Source organism: Myotis daubentonii, chromosome 12 (genome assembly GCF_963259705.1).
Source record: "Myotis daubentonii chromosome 12, mMyoDau2.1, whole genome shotgun sequence".
NCBI classification, from domain to species: domain Eukaryota; kingdom Metazoa; phylum Chordata; class Mammalia; order Chiroptera; family Vespertilionidae; genus Myotis; species Myotis daubentonii.
The window spans coordinates 50,331,211-50,345,073 of NC_081851.1; the positions used below are offsets into that span (position 1 = coordinate 50,331,211).

Below are 13,863 nucleotides of genomic sequence, written 5' to 3' on the forward strand. Positions count from 1 at the left end.
CAGTCATGGCTACCTAGCCTACCCAGGCCTGCTGAAAACGCCAGGGCTTTCTACATACTGATACCTCTGCCTGGGGTATACGTATCCACCTGACTTCAGGACCCTAATGACACTGCTCAGCTTCCCCCAAATGTCTGGTGACTGCCCACAGCACTGTATTCATATCACTGAAATAGCTCTGGGAATAAAAATCTAAAATTCTGAACCCAATTTACGAGGCACTGTATGATTTAACTCTGTTTACCTTCTCAGCCTTATCGCCCCCTTTCCCTTCCCTCCCTGAGCACACAGATCTTTTCAGGGCTCTCAAACGAGCCGAGTTCTTCCGCCACGTCAAACTTGCCCTCGTACTGTTTTCCTAGCTGGATCGTTTCTAATTCTCCTTCTGAACCCTTCATTCACCAAATGCTACTTCCTCAAAAAGGTCTTTCTGGCCCCCTGTTCTACACAATCAGAGCCCTCTTCTTCCTATTAAGGGATTTAATGAAATTACAATTAAATACCTGTAGGATGAGTTGTTTGATGTCTGCCTGCTCCACTAGACAGAGAGCTCCATGAGACCAGGAATTAGACCAAAATGGATCTTTTAGGAAAAAAAATATTTCATGTTAAATTTTAAATTGTACGTATTTTTAGCATACAAATCTCTTCTCACCTGAACCTGTCTATATTTTATTTACAAACACATAGAAAGCTTTGTGTGAATGGTTTGTGGTATGAAAATTGTTAAATTAAGGGGGGAAATGCCAGCTCCATGTTTAGATGAAAGCATTACTAAAACAGGGACAACAGAAGCCTCATGGTAAGATGATGATTCAACAGAACTAGTTTAGCAGAAGCTGAAGTTTAGAGCTGAGAGTGACTATGGAAACATAAGCCCCCATCCTCCAAAATTAACAGAATTATTGGATGAGGCATTCAGTATTTCCATCTGTGTAAGGGAGTTTGAATTATAGTCAGTCCTCAGTTAATGTCATCAACAGGTTGTGCCTTTAAGCGAACCAATATAAAAAACACACACAATTTCATCATAGGCTAACTGATATAAACAAGAGTTAAGTTCCTATGGTATCTTATCAACATTATAACTAAAGGACATTGAGGACCTGCAGTAGTTTCATCTAGAGATCTTAAGAAGATTCCAACTGACATTTGTTACAATTTTATCTGTTTCTTGTTTGTCAATCCACAGTGAACTCCTTGTGGACAAGTACTGCGTCATTCATTTTATGATCTCACACTTGACACTCAGAAGGCAGTCAATACATGTTTACAGAATTAACGGATATATATTTCACGGTGGAGAACTAGGGATTTGATATTTTACAGACCCTTCTTGTGGAGAATTAGGGATTTAACAACAGATCAGATACAGATGAACAAAAAATTCTCAGAACCAGAAACAGGTCTGATAAAGTTATTGAGAATGAGGTAGAGCGACAAAGATTTGAGAAGTGTAAGGAATAATGGAGATCAGAATGTAAAGATACAGATATCTAATAGGAAGTCTATAAGGAGAGAATAAAAAAAAGTTGTGAAAATAGATGAAAATTTTGTAGACTAATAAAGGATTTGAATCTTTTAAGAAATACAAATCCCTTGCAAGATTAATAAAAAGCCCACATGAAGTTACACTGTAGTAAAATGGCAAAACGCCTAACAAAAAGAAAAACTGTAAAACAATAAGAGAAAAATCCATTCCTTTAGTTAAAAACTGAATTCCATATTTGAACTTTAGTGCAAATGAAGTGAAGTGGATAGTATGACTGGATAAAAAGGATTTTTTGGATGACATATTCAAAACTTAAAAATCATGCAGGGACTAGAAAAAGTCCTCATTTCTCAGGTCCAATATTCTGGTGTCTTTTAATAACTGTAACAGCAAGAGTTTGGATATTTGATTATACTAAAATGACTCATTTTCAAAGATTATGCTCTGGCAACAGAGATTCATTCACTTGCCAATATATCCCCAGGCCTAAATACATCAGATATAGAAAAAAAGCAAGGCAGGAGAAGGCATGAAACTAACAACCTATTCTTGTGTTCACTGTTAAGAAGTGAATTATCAAGTAGTGGGCCAGTACGTACATCAAAGATAAATATTTGATTGATAACTATCCCTGCCAATTCCTCCACCAATATTTTCCATGCAGGGATATTGTATGTTCTGGGTCTTCTAAGAAGGGTGATTACAGTCGGCTCCTTCAGGGGTCCGATAAGAAGCCAATGTCTCCCTCAGGGTCTGAGTGAAAGAGTAATGGGCTGTTATTGTTGGCAGAGTATTCTGAGCTCTACGAGATACAAAAAGCTTGGAAGTTGGTCTGGGGAGAAAACTGACCTCAGATTTTGGATTATTGTCTTCAGGGATGAGAAGACTACGTCACCCAGAGAAACTTAAGGTCTCCCAATCTTCTCACTTCAAGGGGTTTCAATAGTATTTTCTATTAAACTTAACAAGAATAACAGAAAGAGACTTCATCTCTTTTGCTCCAATAATTCTTTTATTTTTAAATATATTTTTATTGATTTCAGAGAGGAAGGAAGAGGAAGAGATGGAAACATCAATGAGAGAGAATCATTGGTCAGCTGCCTTCTGCATGCCCCCTACCTGGGGATCAAACCCACAACCTGGGCATGTGCTCTGACCTGGAATCGAACCATGACCTTCCAGTTCATAGGTCGATGCTTAACCATTAAGCAACACCAGCTGGGCTCCAAGAATTCTTTATTCTTTGCCAGTACAGACATCCAATCCCAGGAAACTTGGCATCACCTGGAACTGCTTCTTTGAAATAGTAAATCCAAACATTCCTGTTCCTCCAGATCCCATGTTCAGGCTAATCCTTGTACTGCATCAGGATCTGAGTCCCTTGACTTCTAAACTCTCTGCTTATTCTGCCCTATTCTCTCTTCACTTTAACTTTGTGAGAAACAGTTTGCCATACAATACACTTTTTTGGTGTATTGATTTTTTAAACTTATTATTTTTTAAGATCCAAAAGACTCCAGAAGAATCTTTGACCTTCCCCCTAACTACCTAAAAAAATTTAGTAGAGGACCTGCTCCAGGAAGAGAGATATTATTATAGATAACTATAGTTTAATCTGAATTAAGTGTGATTGATAGACAGGAAAGAATCTAGCTAAGTCTTTAATTAAAGTCCTCTCAGTGTCTCCTTGTTAAAGATGGTCCAATAAACAGTTGTTTACCAAACATTTGCTTTTTCACCTCCATGGGAATTGCCTTCTCCTTTGAAGCCTCAAACCACAAGCCCAACCCCCCTGAACCCCCCCCCCCCCCCCTCAGCTGCCCAATTTGTCTTTGGGTCCCACATTCTTATGGAATCCCATAAGTACATACATAAAAATGTGGTCATTTTCTCCTGTTAATCTTTCTCATATCAACTTGATTATTAGACCAGCCAGAATAACTTCAAGGGGTAGAATAATGTTAACCACTCCCTTTCAAATATTCTCAACTCAATTCTCTCTATTTAGAGAAGAAAATCCAATGAGGTCATGTAAGTAAAGCACTGGCTGAGAGAAGTGCTCAGCCAATGGTAACTAACACCACACCTTCACCACCACCAACAGACATACCATTCCCTTACTCCTTTGTCATTCTATCATACCAGCCTGTAGGTACACAGCCTGGGCTGCTAAACATTATTGGAGAAAATCACTATATTGTGCAGACAGATGATGGCGTATTATACTTCCGACCTTCAGTGTCAAGCAATTCTGTTTCTCTAATTCGTTTTCTGAATTTTGAGACTACTCTAAACCTCCCTCAATCTCCTCAAATCTCCTACCCATTCTCCTTCTCTTGCTTCACAGAAAACAAAATTCAACAAAACAACAATAAAACCCCCCCAACACACACACACAAACACACAACAAAAACAGGAACCATTGGAAAGAACTTCTCCAACTTCCAGCTACCAAATCTGCAAACCTTTCTGCATGTGCACCTCCCTCCCTTGCTTTTCTCCTCTGGCTCTGGAAGTAATCTGGAAACTGCTCAGGGCCAGACTCCACATTCTCTTCCATTCTCTGTCATCTTCACTCACCTATCTTCAGCCTCTCTCCACTGGCTACTTCTAGTCAATATTTAAACATTTAAATATATCCCACCTTCAAAATTTCCTCTTTTTATTTCAGCTAACTCCTTTTCTCTCTCTTGTTCTTCTCAAAGTTTTGTTTTTTTTAAAAATATTTTATTGATTTTTAGAGTGAGGAAGGGAGAGGGATTGAGAGATAGAAACATCAATGAGAGAGAAACATCATCGATCATTGCCTCCTGCACGTCCCTACTGAGGATCTAGCCCAGGGGTGGGCAAACTTTTTGACCCGAGGGCCACAATGGGTTCTTAAACTGGACCGGAGGGCTGGAACAAAAGCATGGATGGAGTGTTTGTGTGAACTAATATAAATTCAAAGTAAACATCATTACATAAAAGGGTACGGTCTTTTTTCTTTTTAGTTTTATTCATTTCAAACGGGCTGGATCCGGCCGCAGGCCGTAGTTTGCCCATGGCTGATCTAGCCCAAAACCTGGAATCAAACCAGTTACCTCTTGGTTCCTGGGTCAACGTTTACCACTGAACCACAGCAGCCAGGCTTACCCAAAGTTTTTTAAAAACACAGTCCACATTTGCTGTCTCTATTTGTTTACTTCCATTTTTCCATTGTCATTGTAATCTGGTTTCCATTCCTACACTCCACTGAAACTATTCTTTTAAAAAAAAAAATATATATATATATATATTTTATTGATTTCAGAGAGAAAGGGAGAGGGAAAGATAGAAACATCTATGATGAGAGAGAATCATTGATCAGCTGCCTCCTGCACGCAACTGAGGATTGAGCCCACACCTGGGCATTGAGCCCACAATCCGGGCATGTGCCCTGACCAGGAATTGAACCGTGACTTATTGGTTCATAGATCAAAGCTCAATCTCTGAGCTATATTGGCTGGGCTTAGCTGCTTTATCAGTAATTCCGAGGAACCCTCTCAGTTCTCACTCCATTTGACCCATCAGGACCTTTTGTGGGGTTAATCACTTCTTCCATCTGAAACACTGTTTACAAGAATGCCATTTTCCTAGACTTCCTCCTCCCTCTCCCACTGCTCCTTGAGCATTCTTTGTGGTCTCTCTCCTTTCTCTCTCTCTCAAACCCTGAGTTCCTCAGAGTTTGGTCAAGGACCCTATTCTTTTCATGCTGTTAAATTAATTAAACAAGGAGATCATTAGACTGAGGTGGCACTAATGCTTTGGCAGCCTACTTAAGCAAACCAAAATCTAGGTGTGCCTCAAGGTTATGAAATCTAAATGCCAAGGACAATCACAAACAACCCACTAGGCTTGAAGCCATAGCCAATCAAATAGTTTCCTTTATTGGCTTCAACACCTTCTCTACTGTATAAGTCTTTCCCCTGGCTCATGTCAGTGGAGCACCCTTAATCACTCCAGGTTTGGCACTGCCCAACTGGAATCAATGGTTGCTCAGATAGACCCTGGTGGGGTAGCTCAGTTGGTTAGAGCATTGTCCCAAATACTAAGGTTGTGGGTTCAATCCCTGGTGAGGGCACATATAAGAATCAACGAATGAATGCATACATAAATGGAGTAACACAACAAATCCATGTTTTTCTATCTCTCGCCCCTTCCTCTCTCTCTCTCAAATCACTTAATAAAAATGTTTAAAAATTGTTGCTCAAAATAAACTCTTCAAAATTTTAATTGGCTCAGTTTATCCTTTAACAATACTCTATATCTCATTCCTTCCAATCCCTGTATATGCTAATCTATATCCCAGTTTAGATCACCTTCCTCATCCATTATGTCAAAATACTTAGCCATCCCGTAGGCATTCTGCCTCCAAAGCTGTTTCTGCGGTGTCCTCTATCTCAGGGAAAGGCTTCACTATTTACCTGGCTTCCCAAACCAGAACTCGGACATCATCCTGTCCCTTCCCTGTACTTCACTCTTACAAATAGCTATCAAGCCCAGGCCTTTCTACTTGCTGAAATGGCTCTCAAATCATTTCAACTGACATCCAGGCCATCGTGTCACATCTTAAGGGATCCTCCGGTACCCAACCTCGTCTGTTCTAAATCATTCTCATTCAAAGCAGAGTGATTGCTCAAAAAATGTAAGTGACATCATACCACCCCTATGACTAAAATCTTGCAGACTTTCTTGTCGCCTGTAGGATAACGCTCTAAAAAAATCCCTAACATTTCCTCTGCAGTCTCAATTCTTGCAGTCAATCTTCAGCCACTCTGGACTTCTTTGAATTCCTAGAGCGAATGCATACTTGAGGCCACAGAGATGTCCCCTCAGGTGAAAGATACTTTAACAGCCTTTGAATGTGGGATATATATGTATGTGTGTGTGTGTGTGTGTGTGTGTGTGTGTGTGTGTATGTATATACACTGAGTGGCCAGATTATTATGACCACCCCATCAGTATTTCATTGGGACACCTTTAGCCTTCAATATTGCGGCAATTCTTCTTGGCACTGACTCCACGAGATGTTGAAAGGTGATTCGGGGCATCTGACACCATGCCTGATGAATAGCACTGTCCAGTTCTGTGAGATTTGATGGTTGTGGAACCAGCTGCCTGACGGCTCTTTTAACTTCATCCCACAAATGCTCAATTGGAGTGAGTTCTGGTGATTGTGGGGGCCACCTAAGCAAGGTAAAGTCTCCCTCATGTTCTTGAAACCACTCCCACACAATACGAGCACCATGGCATGGCACATTGTCTTGTTGGAAGAAGACATCTCCATTGGGATACGCCATCAACATGATAGGATGAACTTGATCAGCGATGATACTTAGGTATGTTGTGCTATTCAGACGTTGTTCCACACGAATTAAAGGGCCCAAATCATGCCAGGAAAACATGCCCCAAACCATAACACTGCCCCCACCAGCTTGAAGGGTTGTACTCATGCATGTGGGGTGCATGCTTTCATGCTGTTTCCGCCAAATTTTCCCTCTGCCATCTGCATGATGCAACTGGAAACGTGCTTCATCGGACCACATGACTTTTTTCCAATGCTCGACTGTCCAATCCTTGTGTTCCTGTGCAAATTGGAGACGTTTTATCTTGGTAACTGCAGACAGCAAAGGTGTTCGAACAGGCCTTCGGCTTCCATATCCCATACGATGCAGTGTATGGCGGCAAACGTCAGGTGGTCATAATAATCTGGCCACTCAGTATGTGTGTGTGTATATATATATATATATATATATATATATATATATCCCACATTCAAAGGCTGTTAAATCGCGTTGTTTACCCATATCTTCAGAAAAAAATCACTTCTGTCGTGGTAAACAACCTGCTTCCCTATTCATAATCGTTTGGCCCTCTAGCAACTTCAGCACGAAATTATAGATAATTTGCCTACAAACGTCAGGTGGTCATAATCATCTGGCCACTCAGTGTATGTATTCGCTCTAGTAACGGACCTGACACTCCCAAATCCCCCCCCCCCCCAAGTGTGAACACCTCTTTAGGTGTTCCGGAGGCATCCCGTACTTATCTAGCAATTACAGTGTTGTGCTGTAATTGCTTATTCCCTAGGGCCTAGGGCTAGGCTATGGCTCTGCCGGGCTAAAGCCCTGGAGGGCACACACCTGGAGCTGTTTAGTTCCCTCCTGAAGGTCAAAAAGAAGCGCCTGGCACACACACAGGCCAACGCCTCTCTGCTGAATGAGTAACTAGTCCCTTCTTTGGAATGAGGGTGGTGAAGAGAGGACCTCAAGGGGTCAGAGTAAAAGCAGAAAAACAAAAAACACACCTCCGAGTATCACGTGGGTGACCGCGGCTCCCGGGAGGCGGCCGCGGGAGGGCGCGCGCAGCCCCGGCCCCACAGGACAATGGCTTGGAACTCCGCCTCGTGTTTCCGGTGGGGCGGCCGGGCGCTCGGCCGGTGAAGCCCGAGGGAGGGGGGCTCGGAGCCGGGCCCACGGGAGGAAGGCGCGGCCCCCCGGCTCCCGCCCAGCCGCCGCCGCCCCCTCCGACGCCGTCGCCCCGCCCCGGAAGTGACTTGCGGCCCGTCCGGAACCTCCGGGCCGGCGGCTGCAGCGTCACCAGCCGAGCCGCTGCGGGCCGAGCGGAGCGGCCGCTGCCGCCGCCAACGAACCGGGAGCGCGCGGGGCCAGCAGCGCGCCGGCCGGGGGAGGGGGCCGAGCGGTCGGGCCGAGGGCGACGACGCCGCGGAGGAGGCGGAGCCCGGAGAGGGGAGGGGGCTCGGGAGGGCGCGGGGGGGAGGGGGCGGGCGGGCGTCCCGCGGCTCATGGAGCCGGCGGAGCGGGCGGGCGGCGGGGACCCCCCGGAGCCCGGCGGGCTTCCCGGGCCGGGCCCGCGGTCCTTCGTCCCGCAGAAGGAGATCGTCTACAACAAGCTGCTGCCCTACGCCGAGCGCCTGGACGCCGAGTCCGACCTGCAGCTGGCCCAGATCAAAAGCAACCTGGGCCGGGCCGTGCAGCTGCAGGAGCTGTGGCCCGGGGGCCTCTTCTGGACCAGGAAGCTCTCCACGTAAGTGCGACGGGCCTGCGGGTGGGCTCGGGGCCGGGGCTGGCGGGGGGAGGGGGGCGTCCGCGGGCGGGGGCGGCTCTTTGTCCGCCGGCTCCCGACGGCTGGACCCGCTCCGCGGTGCTCGAGCTGGGGGTCCCCCGGCGATCGCCGCCGCCGTCGCTCGGGAAAGCGCTCGGCCCCCCTCCCCGCCCCCTTCCCACGGGACCTCTGCGGGTCTCCCCGGCCCTCCTCGCCCTCCCTGGCTGTGCTTTCCCCCGAGGGTTTGGATTGTTGTCTTCCGACCCGCGGGGTCCCCGGGGAAGGAGATCAGCGGCTCCCCCATGGGTGTCCCTCGGACTGTGCTCCTGTGGGTCGGGGTGCAAGGAGGACTCGTCCTTGGGGGAGCAGCTCTTGACTGGAGCAGTTCCTCCTGTTCTTGCTTCCCCCCACGATCGCCGCCGCTTCCTAGCTCCCCCTTCGCGTCTAGTAACTTTCTGAATGGGAAGGAGACCGAAGGGGACTTCTAGTTCTACTTTTGGGGGGGGGGCGGGGTTGGGGGAGGCTGCTCAATCTTTGTGGGTTTGATGGGAAAGATGGGCTTGAAATCAGCCCTCCGCGCGCACTTGGGCTGTATCCTAGACGTTAATGTGGAGAAAGGTGAGTCCTAGGACGGAGGGGAGGTGTCTCTTGCTCCTGCTTGGAAATGCTGCTGGGGGAGATGGATGGAGGGGAGAGCTTCAGGCTGTCCTGGAAGCTACTTCGGGCGTGTGTGAATTTTGAGTCGCTGAGATGGATGTCGATTGCCGAAGTCCGTTTCGGGAGTTCTGTTCTTTTGTTACTTTTATTCATTTGTTTTTGGCATAACCTGGCTGCGAACTATAGTGCAACCGACGTTAGGGGAAGACGGGTAAAATACAGTTGCTGGGAGGCAGGTTAGAGACTTTATTTGCCAGATGGGCATCTTCACTGTGTCAGAAAAACTTAAAAAAAATTATTATTATTATTTTTTTTTTTGCTGTATCTTGTTTAGTTCACTGGACCCGAAATCTGGTAACATTGTATGTTCATGCATTGGGGGTATGAATGGTTGAACACATAAGACATGTCACTTACCCACTGTTTATCCACATCTGCTGAGTGAACTGGGTAATGACTCAGGGTTTTGTAATGAAATAGTTTTTACATTTCCTCCCAGGATTATGGCTATTATTAGGGAGTCACTGACAAATTTCTCACATCCACTTCAGATGGTGGTGGTGGTGGGAGTAATTACCTTTTTAATTAAAAAGCAAAAAATAAAACACAAGTTGCTCTTTTAAAGAGCGACCATAAAATGTCAAGGTTAACAGCTCTCCTTTTGCTTGGAGAGTCAAATGTATGGTGTTCAGATCCATAGGAGACTTGCGGGGGGGCGGGGCACAACGGGGAGAAGAACCACTATTAGTCAAAATAGAAGAATGCTTTATACATTTTTAGAATTAACATGATTTTTCAAGTGCGTCTCCTAGCTGTTTGTTACTCAGGCACAGTAAAGATCATTACTCTGTCAGTTCCAGTAATTCCCCACTTTAATCACTTGGATTAGATTTGCCAGAGAAGAACCATTTTGGGGGACACAAACAACTGCTTTTAAACGCACAATATACTGATGTGTGAATGCATGTCTAATTTGGATTTATGAATCTAGAACCTATACACGCATAGTGACGCATTGTTTTCTGACATGTATTGAACTTGGCAAATTATCACCTAAGGTTTTATTATTTTTGGCTTATTTAGGTATAAGTAGCTTTTGCCTAGGAAAGGCTAGAAATACATTGGACACAGTCCTTGGTGTTTAGGGCAAGATCGCAGTTATATGGCTTAATAACTTATGAACCTAAAACCATTTATATATCTAAATTACCAGCAAGAAATGCTATCAGTATTTTATTTTGGGACAGTGGCTGGAAACTGATTCTTGGGATTGCGCTATGAGACATTTTGAACTTGGTGGGACATGTTGTGATCTGGGTGAATTTTTTTTCTCCTAAGTCATGTTAAGGTGACCTGTTTATATCTGTGCTTGTTTATTAAGCCTTGTATGTGTTGCACAAGTTTACATCTAAATGATGCCAGAACATGTGACGATAGCTGAGTAGTGATCATATTTAGTACTTTGTAGAAGAGTGGAAAGTAGTAATGAAAATAAAATCTAATTTCTCCCACTAGCTCTGTGACTGTGCAAAGTTACTTTAATCATGTGTTTCAGTATTCTTGGAAGAGAAGTAGGGGTTTGGATTAAATAATTCCTGAGAAACAGTGCTCTGTAATTTTATGTTATTTTTTATCTGAAGGGAACTTCTAGGTTGTACTTTTCTGGGGCCTGCCCAATCTTTGTGGATTTGATTGAAAAGATTGGTTTAAAATCTTGTTAAAGGTTTATCCTGTAGAGCTTCAAATAAGCCAGTGTGTATCTTACTACCAGGACCGTGAGCAGTCTGTAAAGTATCAAGCACATTCCTAAAGAAGAGATGAATGTAAGTGCTGTTCAGAGGCATTGGGAGTGGGTCCTTGACCAGAAGTGTACACCCCTAATCTAGCCATCACAGGCCTGGGTGGGGTAGAGTTCTGGTTTGAGAGGCACTCAGACTCCTTTTTTGACTTTTTACTTCATTTGAGTAGTTACTGTAACTCTGTTTCAGTCCATTTCAAGACTTCTGGGTCTATTCAGCATCTCTGTGAAGAAAGCTTGCTTCTGTGTATTTAAAAAATTGGTCCTGTAATATGACACAACTTCTTGCATACAGTTTAAAGTATTAGAACCTGTTCAAGAGAGATCATGTGGCATAACATATCACAGGGCCATTTTCTAAGAAGGGAGGCGACACGAGAGGCACAAACTAGCTTGGTGGTCTTTGGAGAACGATAGTAAAGATAGCTCATGGACACTGCGTGAAGAGTATTGGCCAAATGTAGAGAATGGAATTGAAGAAAGGTAATCGTGAAACTTGCCTTTTCTCCCTTGCCCTTCTGGACCTTTCCTGAGAGGCACTGAGGTCTGGTCCTGAGACCTCAGGTTATCTATACCTGGCTTTGCCACCAACATTATCATCTCAGTCTTGCCTAACCTCTCTTAGCTTTAGAGTCCTCTTTTGGAAAATGGGAGTATAGACTATTAGCGGTGTTTCAGACTTTAGCAGTGTTCTTAAGCAAAATCTTAAGCACAGAATTGGATTCCTCAATTTTTTCTTTGTAACACTTCATTGAACCCCTGATGTCTACTTAGGGCACCAAAACATACTGTTTGAAAAGAAAAAAAAAATCACTGGACTAGTCTCTAAGGGCCTTTCCAGCTAGCTCTCCCACTTTAAATTGGCCTGAAGGAAGGGCAAAAGGAGGAACAATTAGTGAATGGGCTACTATTTCCTACAAGCTTACTCCATTCAAGATTGGTTCTTTCTTTCACAGAATTTTTATTTTACTGAAGTAAGTGGGCTTGGTGTATTATGAAGCAAATTTAGATGTCTCGTTTGTTATAATAAAATGTTCTGTACTGTTTTACAATGAAATGACTGTATTAAACTGTGAAATCATTTCATTTGTTAATGAAACTATAGCTCCCTTGTTTGATTATTAAGAATAGGCTGTAGTCTTCCTCCTGGACAGGAATAGGATTCTCCCATTTGAAACCACATAATGTATTACATTTAGTCAAGATGTGAGTTATCAAATAAACTGACTTTCTTGTGGAAAGTAATAATGTGAACACTGGAGTGCCCAAGTTCATATCATCTCTGTTGGGGAAGAAAGTAGAAATGCTATCCACTGAACCTCAGTTGCCTAATAACATGATGTACTTAATAGGGTATCTAATGTTTGAGTATTGAAATTACAATAAATACAAGCGCTTTTTTGTTGTAAAAGAATCTTGAAATCTTGACAAATTACCATATTTGTCAGGGAGAAACAGTTGGAGAAAGTAGTAGAAAAGATTTGTTTTTATTATATGACCACACGCAAAATGGGAACCAAAATTTCTTTGTAGTGAAAAAGTTGTTTTTCCGAAGAAAAGAACAAAATAAGTGAATTAAGTGATTTGGGGGACATGAATTTTTCTGATAAAGTTGTATAATAGCACACACAATAAGTTATCTTTCACATTAGATTTTTAAAAAATTAACACTTTAATTTTTTTTTTAATGCTCACTCGATATTTTTTCATTGATTTTTAGAGAGTAGGAGAGAGAGAGACGTTGAGAGAGAAAAACATCTATGTGAGAGAGACACATCAGTTGGTTGCTCTATCCCTACACATGCACACATTTGATTTTTCCTAACAGTGTTATACTTGGAGCCCTTCCCTTTTTCTAGGGACCTCTCTTAATCATTCTTTCAAAACACCCTATCAGCTTTCACTAGTTAACTGTGTGTTTCTGCCAGAATCTCATTTGTCAATATATATGATTTGAACAGCTTTCTTTTTTTTTTTTTTAAAGCCAAGTTATCTTCTTTTTTTTTTTTTTAAATATATTTTATTGATATTTTACAGAGAGGAAGGGAGAGAGACAGAGAGTTAGAAACATCGATGAGAGAGAAACATCGATCAGCTGCCTCCTGCACATCTCCTACTGGGGATGTGCCCGCAACCCAGGCACATGCCCTTAACCCGAATCGAACCTGGGACCTTTCAGTCCGCAAGCCGACGCTCTATCCACTGAGCCAAACCGGTTTCGGCTGAACAGCTTTCTAATATTCTTTTTGTTTAGACTTTTTTTTCTGTTATGGAAACTGTCAAGCATACTCAAAGGAAGACAATAAAATGAACTCTGTACCCATCATTATCAAAGTTAAAAAAATTCAGCAATAATCCATTGCCACTTCGATTAATCTCATGAAATTCTTTTTTGCAAAATTTGTGATTTTACTTCTAAGTTTTCATTTCATTTGTGTTGTTTTGTCTAAGGTTGACTACAGACAGACTTCATGGACAGTTTTAAAAATACTTACTAATGAACATTTTTTATTATGACATTTATCTCCCTCCCTTCCCCCTACCCCCCAACTTTGGAGATATAGAATAAATTCTGGGGTAACAAGGACTCCCTTGAATTGTCTTCACTTTAAAAACACAGACACTGATGTTGATAGGGTTAATAGATAGTTGGATACAAAGTTGTATTCAGGAGTCTTTGAACAGATTATTTTCTGAGTGCCTTTTGTGGATGGCACTTTTTGGCTGTGTCAGTGAAAGATTTCCACCCTCAGGGAGTTCCAGTGTGCTCTTGCTTTTAGTCACATTTTTGTTTATTTGGGACAGACTAGGTAAGGTGTGTAACTCCATC

The 13,863-nt window shown here is 43.1% G+C and overlaps 2 protein-coding genes across 10 annotated transcripts in view; one reads left to right on the forward strand and one right to left on the reverse strand.

Annotated features, from left to right (window-relative positions):
* ACYP2 (acylphosphatase 2) overlaps window positions 1-8,320 on the reverse strand; it is a 182,288-nt gene extending 173,968 nt beyond the window's left edge. For 5 of the 6 annotated variants that reach the window (XR_009447974.1, XM_059659831.1, XM_059659830.1 and 2 more), the window contains exons 1-2: window positions 7,825-8,320; window positions 504-583 (exon numbers count right to left, since the gene is read on the reverse strand). Coding sequence is in view for 4 of the 6 variants with exons in the window: in XM_059659831.1 (XP_059515814.1) it covers window positions 504-583; window positions 7,825-8,320 (576 nt within the window). In the remaining 2 variants the exon portion in view is untranslated. Of the gene's footprint in view, window positions 1-503; window positions 584-7,824 lie in introns of those variants that run through there. The other variant, XM_059659839.1, reaches the window with a different exon arrangement.
* PSME4 (proteasome activator subunit 4) overlaps window positions 8,319-13,863 on the forward strand; it is a 90,646-nt gene continuing 85,101 nt past the window's right edge. For all 4 annotated transcript variants that reach the window (XR_009447973.1, XM_059659824.1, XM_059659823.1 and 1 more), the window contains exon 1: window positions 8,319-8,560. Coding sequence is in view for 3 of the 4 variants with exons in the window: in XM_059659824.1 (XP_059515807.1) it covers window positions 8,319-8,560 (242 nt within the window). In the remaining variant the exon portion in view is untranslated. The remainder of the gene's footprint in view (window positions 8,561-13,863) is intronic.